The 6,798-nt window shown below is 38.9% G+C and overlaps 1 protein-coding gene across 1 annotated transcript; it reads right to left on the bottom strand.

Moving 5' to 3' along the window:
* Window positions 1-292: 292 nt before the first annotated feature.
* Window positions 293-6,715, bottom strand: rdh12 (retinol dehydrogenase 12). The gene is made up of 7 exons (XM_046873866.1): window positions 6,514-6,715; window positions 4,854-4,972; window positions 4,329-4,481; window positions 2,389-2,493; window positions 1,791-2,000; window positions 1,372-1,561; window positions 293-1,161 (listed from the first exon to the last, which is right to left on the bottom strand). The coding sequence occupies exons 1-7, from the start codon at window positions 6,591-6,593 to the stop codon at window positions 1,059-1,061; spliced, it is 960 nt and encodes a 319-aa protein (XP_046729822.1). The 5' UTR covers window positions 6,594-6,715; the 3' UTR covers window positions 293-1,058.
* Window positions 6,716-6,798: the final 83 nt, after the last annotated feature.

Below are 6,798 nucleotides of genomic sequence, written 5' to 3'. Positions count from 1 at the left end.
AGAGTATGAAGTGGAATTAAACCCTGCAAAATGTTAAAGTAATAATCTTTTTTTTTCCCCCATAAGTTCGTTTTTTGGGATATGCACCAGTACACTGTCACTGGTGAGCTAAAATCACATTATTATCAGTATTTAACAATTTCATAATCATAGTTATAATAATAATAATAACATAACATGACAAATGCCAACGCAAATGTAATTAGCTATTGTCTAATACTGTTTGCAGATGTTCATTAAGGCTTTTCTTTATTTTTATATATATATATATATATATATATATATATATATATATATATATATATATATATATATATGTCTGTTTGCCTTGGGTTGATGTCTATCCAGTCAAGAACAAGACATTACAGAAAAAGATAAAAAGTTAAGAATAAGTATCCTGTAAAGTGTTTGGACCCCAAAATGGGAAAACGCCTAATGAAAAACACCATGTCCCGACCTGTACAAATGCATCTGCTCTTCTCGGTTTATCTCTCCATATCAGACAACAGCAAGCAATTTTGTTACATTAATAGGCTTTGGACAATATCCAGTCCCCACAATTACAATACCAGAAAGTGTCAATCAACTGAAAACAGCTAAAAAAAAAATCTTTCAAATTGTTAGGAAAATAGTACAACGTGATCAGACCACATTTGGTCGCCATGTGACTCTTTTATATAAGACAAGTAGGAAAACGTAACTATAATAATTATTCAACATTTTATATGTATATATTTAAATTCTCTTATCATGAATGTAACAGTAGTAAAAAACATGTCTACTTCTGTATAAAAACAGTACAATTCCTGGCAGCTGCAGTGGGAGGAGGTGAAATGTGCATGACAAGGGTTAGGGTTAAAATTCCTAACAAAGAAATTAAACTTTTTTGCACGCACTACGGCGATGTACAAATGTAGTGACACTGGGATCCCGGGTCCAGTTTCTTAAACAAGCTTAAAACGGTGGCAAGTATGTTTGGCAAATTGGTAGAACAGAATGGATTTGTCGTCCGAGTGACGGGTCGTGATGGCGAGTCTGTGATGAAGAGAAGAGCGATCTCAGTCCCATTCGATACCGAGGAGCTCGCAGCTGACTTCCCACAGCCTCCGAGAGGTTTCGTCGCATCGGCCCTGAGGAGCCACGGAGGCTGGAGCACAGTCACTGACAAAGGGAAGGAATTTATATTCCATTATTTCTCACAAATCACAAAGAATTTAAGGTTGAAGTTGCATGCACAACACTCACGGCCAACCCATATTGCATTTACTGTAATTAGGGTAAAAGGTATAAATACTGTGCAGTGCCCATATTATGGAAACCAGGTTATGCCGTGAAAGTGTATGTGACGTGTGTTTCTGAAATGCACCCTACCTAAAGTGCTTTCCCGTGATGGAATGCAGTTCCTCAGCCACTGTGCAGTAGATGGAGGTCTGTGCTCCCTCCCGTGGTGTTTTCAGGAACATGGAGAACAATGCGAACCCCAGAGACATCAATGTGGAATGACGCACCAAATCGGACATCACTGTCCCTGGGTGCACCGAGTTCACGGTCACGTTCAGCCCTGAAGAACAACATTTAAAGTAAGTAAATTCATCACAGCACAGCATCTGCATTCTGAGAAGTAAGGAGCGGTGGCTATAGAAACTCATTAGAAGTAGAGCAGTTAGCCAGAGCACTCCTTCTAATACGTTTCTGTAGCAAGCGCTTCCTCAGTAGGAGTTCACACGGACGAATTTTAGAAATGAGTATAAGTGAAATTTTCTGTAAGTCATGCCAAGTCTCTTGTGTACCTGTTAACTTGCGCGCCAGCTCCCTGGTGAACAGCACGTTAGCCAGTTTGCTCTGGCAGTAGGCCAGGCCACTGTTGTAGCTCCCCTGACTGTGCAGGTCGTGGAATCGGATCCAGCCAAAATAATGGGCCAATGATGAGACGACGATGATGCGGGACGGCGCGCTACGCTTCAACACGCCGATCAGCAGGAACGTTAACAGGAAGTGACCTAAAATCATTACACGCTGATTTGCATCCATCCTTTAATTAAGATTTGATGCTGTATTTTACATGTTGCAATGGTTACTGTTTTACGGTGTGTATTTGGAAATGCAACACTGTTATACCATTATAATGAGCTGTATCGTTTTTCTGTATTACAGTTGAAACCAGATATTTACATACATTTCAGAAAAAAACACAAAAACTTATTTCAAATCAGAGTAAACCTTTTCTGTTTTAAATCAATAAATATTAACATATTTTTTGCATTTGTTAAATGTCAGAATCGAGCAAGGGACAATTTTGATGTATTTTTATTATGTTTTTTTCTGAAGTTTATGTAAATATCTGGTTTCAACTGTATACATTTCTCGTCAGCTGGAAATTTCTCTCACCGAGGTGATTGACTCCCAGGTGCATCTCGAATCCGTCTGCAGTCTTCATGTAAGGACACATCATCACTCCGGCGTTGTTGATCAAGATGTGCAGGTGGCTCACCTCTGTGTGAGGCCAGAAAATAAAGACAATTTGCTTATTGCAAAATTGTACTGACTGGATATCTAATTGAATTGAGTAGGGTTGGTGCGAGTTTTGCATTTCAGTGCTACAGCTAATAATCAACTGACATATGTATATAAAAGAACTTACAGTGGTGTGAAAGTGTTTGCCCCTTCCTGATTTCTTGCATGTTTTTCACACTTTAATGTTTCAGATCAAACTAATTTAAATATAAGGAAAAATAGAACCACAAGTGAACACAACATGCCGTTTTTAAATGAAGGTTTTTATTATTGAGGGAAAACAAAATCCAAAACTACATGGCCCTGTGTGAATGTGTTTGCCCCTAAAGCTAATAACTGTTTGGGCCACCCTTAGCAGCAACAACTGCAATCAAGCATTTGCGATAACTTGCAATGAGTCTGTTACAGTGCTGTGGAGGAATTTTGGTCCACTCATCTATGCAGAATTGTTGTAAACCAGGGTTTTTGAGCATGAACCGCCTTTAAGGTCATGCCACAGCATCTTAATAGGATTCAGGTTAGGACTTCGACTAGGCCACTCCAAAGTCTTCATTTTGTTTTTCTTCAGTCATTCAGAGGTGGACTTGCTGGTGTGTTTTGGATCATTGTCCTGCTGCAGAACCCAAGTTCGCGTCAGCTTGGTCACGAACAGATGGCCGGACATTCTCCTTCAGGATTTTTTGGGAAACAGCAGAATTCATGGTTCCTTTTATTACAGCAAGTCTTTCAGGTCCTGAAGCAGCAAATCAGCCCCAGACCATCACACTACCACCACCATATTTTACTGATGGTATGATGTTCTTTTTGCCTGGAATGCGGTATTTTTTACGCCAGACGTAATGGGACACACCTTCCAAAAAGTTCAACTTTTGTCGCTTCAGTCCAGTATTTTTCCAAAAGTCTTGGGGATCATCATGATGTTTTCTGGCAAAACTAAGACTAGCCGTTATGTTCTTTTTGCTCAGCAGCCTTTTTTTCTTGGATCTCTGCCATGCAGACCATTTTTGCCCAGTCTTTTCTGATGGTTGAGTCATGAACACTGACCTTAACTGAGGCAAGTGAGGCCTGCAGTTCTTTGGATGTTGTTGTGGGGTCTTTTGTGACCTCTTGGATGAGTCGTCACTGTGCTCTTGGGGTAATTTTGGTCGGCCGCCCACTCCTGTGAAGGTTCTCCACTGTTCAATGTTTTTGCCATTTGTGAATAATGGCTCACACTGTGGTTTGCTGGAGTCCCAAAGCTTTAGAAACGGCTTTATAACCTTTTCCACACTGAAAGATCTCAATTACTTTCTTTCCCATTTGTTTCTGAATTTCTTTGGATCTCGGCATGATGTCTAGCTTTTGAGGATCTTTTGATCTACTTCACTTTGTCAGGCAGGTCCTATTTAAGAGATTTCTTGATTGTGTTTTAACAGGGGGGGCAAACACTTTTTACACAGGGCCATGTAGTTTTGGATTTTGTTTTCCCCAATAATAAAAACCTTCAATAAAAAACTGCATTTTGGGTTCAGTTGTGTTATCTTTTACTAATATCTAAATTAGTTTGATGATCTGAAACATTAAAGTGTGACAAACATGCAAAACAATAAGAAATCAGAAAAGGGGGCAAACACTTACTTTTCCCAGTATTCCATACTGGGAAAATCTGCACTGTTAATAGTAAAACAGTAAGGGAATACACTGGGTAACAAGTGGGTGTTATATGGCATCAGATCTGCTTTTGATATTATGGTTTTGCATCATACTTATGAGATGTATTTCAGAAGTTTGATCAGGATTCAGTAGAGTTTGTGTGTATGTGTGTACATATTCACCTCTGAGGAATTTCTGTGCAAATGCTCGTATTGAATATGTATCCGCCAGGTCGAGTTCTCGCACCTCCACCTGTGCCCCACCCACACGCGTTCGAATCTCCGCCGCCTCCTCACCTTTCTCCACATCCCGACAGGCCAAAATCACCCGTGCACCTGCACGTTAAAAAAAAAAAACTTTTACAGGTGGAAAACAAATCTAGTTTCTACTTGGAAATTAACTGTATTATAATACTGTAAAACAATTAAAAGTAATAATATAGGTGTTTACCTGATAAATCATATCTAATACTATTTATAATTATAGGATTGGGGATACGTATGAAAGTATAAGGGGACAAATGGTCCATAGCAGACAGTGTCTGTACTCCATTGAATCTGTAAAACTTTGTGTATTATTAAATCTAGCAATGATCTGACAAGATTTCACAAAAAAAAAACCCCGCAATGCCCTGCTTTATAGTCAAGTTTATTTCTACGTGAACGTTGTTAATCGAGTGGTTCGGGTTCGATTTGCGTGTCTCTCACCCCGCGCTGCCAGGTCCAGTGCTGTTTCTTTCCCGATTCCCGTGTTCGCTCCTGTAATCAGCGCTGTCTTCCCGTCCAGACGTGCTGTGGATATGCACACACTACCTGCTGCATATTTCCTACACACACACAATTGGAGCTAATAGTAATATAAGCTTTGACAGTCCTATAATCTTTATATACAGATAAAGTCCTGATACTTTATAAAACTTCATGAGGTTGGACAAGTTTCACTTAACAGTATCCTACATCAGCTACAATGTTGTTCATCTACCTGCTGATCATAGTGCAGTAGGATGTAACCCTCAATTCATCTCTACCAAGAGAGCAATGCAGCAGCACTTTAGTCCTTTAACCATGTGAAATGGTATAGATTAATAAAGTGCTATTGTGTAAACTGTTTGTTTGCTATCTTCGGGAAAGTCGCACTCGATCTGTTCTGGCGTGACTCACAAGCATTCGATTTCACAAGCAACAGTGCGAACAAACATCAATCCAACAGCAGCAAATAATTGCAGCAGTAAATGATTACAGTGACTGTTGAGGTTTTCAGCAAATTTGTACACCATATAATTTATTTATGATACTAAATTAAATTATATATTCTGGATGCTGATATCTTCACAACTGAACAAAATGTCTGTGTATTTTTTTTATATATAAAAATTACCAAAACAATATTGTATTATTATATATTGTTTGTTTTAAGCAGCATTGTTAATTTGCCATCTGCAAATATTATTAAAAACAATACACATGTTGATTTGCACAAATTGCTTCAATTTGAATTCTCAAATGCTGTTTTAATTAATTATTATTATTATTTTTTTTTTTACAGAAACTACTCTGCATGAGTGAATTCGTTCGAAGAGAAATCCCCAAACAAAATAATCGTTAGTTGCAGCCCTAATCAACAACCTGCAGACTGTGAAAAATGACCATTTCTGCATGTAAATTTTCCCCTACTTGTTATAGTTTATTTCTATGCATCGGTAAATCTCGCTTTAATTCTGCATTATGATAAGTTGAGATACATTTTCATGAGATATGTAAATAATTAAATAATATGTATAATAGTAATAGAATATGCACATTTCAGGGTCCGTGGAAAGATTATTTTGCGTGAAACTGGTCAGAGTTGCAAAAAAAGATTTAAAAGATTAAATAAATAAATAAATAAATAAAATTACAAATTCCTGTACACTAAACGCTTGCCCATTGATCGTACGACCGCACGCATCCCGAAAAGCCAATAACGTTGCGGTCTGCTTAATTAGGACATGCATGCATAATTAGCCCCGCCCTCACAGAGCTCCTATTGGTCAGCTTCCAAGGCGGATCATATTTATATTCAAGCAGGGCGGTTACAATTACAGAAAATCATTATAGAGATGTATAAAACTATAATTGGTATGATGGGTTGAAAATCAAATGTTAAACACTATAATTGAATAAGTGTGTATTTGCACAATACACTAATCGGAGTATTTCTCATTCAGAGATCTGCACTGCAGTGTGAACGCTTATTCAGGACACCATTATCTTTTTTTCTCCACCATCAGCACCACTTTATGATGCATTTAAATCCTCTTCCTCGTGCACGAGCCGGTGATTTACAGACTATTTCCAGTGATAGTTTAGATAATAGCAGTGCACCTACCTGATGCGAGGCGACATCAGCCTCAGAATCAACGCCACGACTCCGGAGCCCAGCACGACAAGCATCATCATCATCATCATGGCGGTAAAAAAAAAGAAAAAGAAAAACCGTAGCGCGCGTGCTGTTTAACGCCTGGAAGGTGCAGGTATGGATCGTGTGATGATGCGCGCTGGTTAACCTCCCACTCGCTGAGCACCGAGAGCATCATGGGAGTTGTAGTGTTTTCGTCAGGGCTAGTGAGGCATCGAAGGTGTCTTCTGGGCCAATCAGAACGCGCCGTCTCAT

The sequence above is a fragment of the Silurus meridionalis genome, chromosome 2, assembly GCF_014805685.1.
Source record: "Silurus meridionalis isolate SWU-2019-XX chromosome 2, ASM1480568v1, whole genome shotgun sequence".
NCBI lineage: Eukaryota > Metazoa > Chordata > Actinopteri > Siluriformes > Siluridae > Silurus > Silurus meridionalis.
This window is presented reverse-complemented; position numbering and strand designations above follow the sequence as displayed.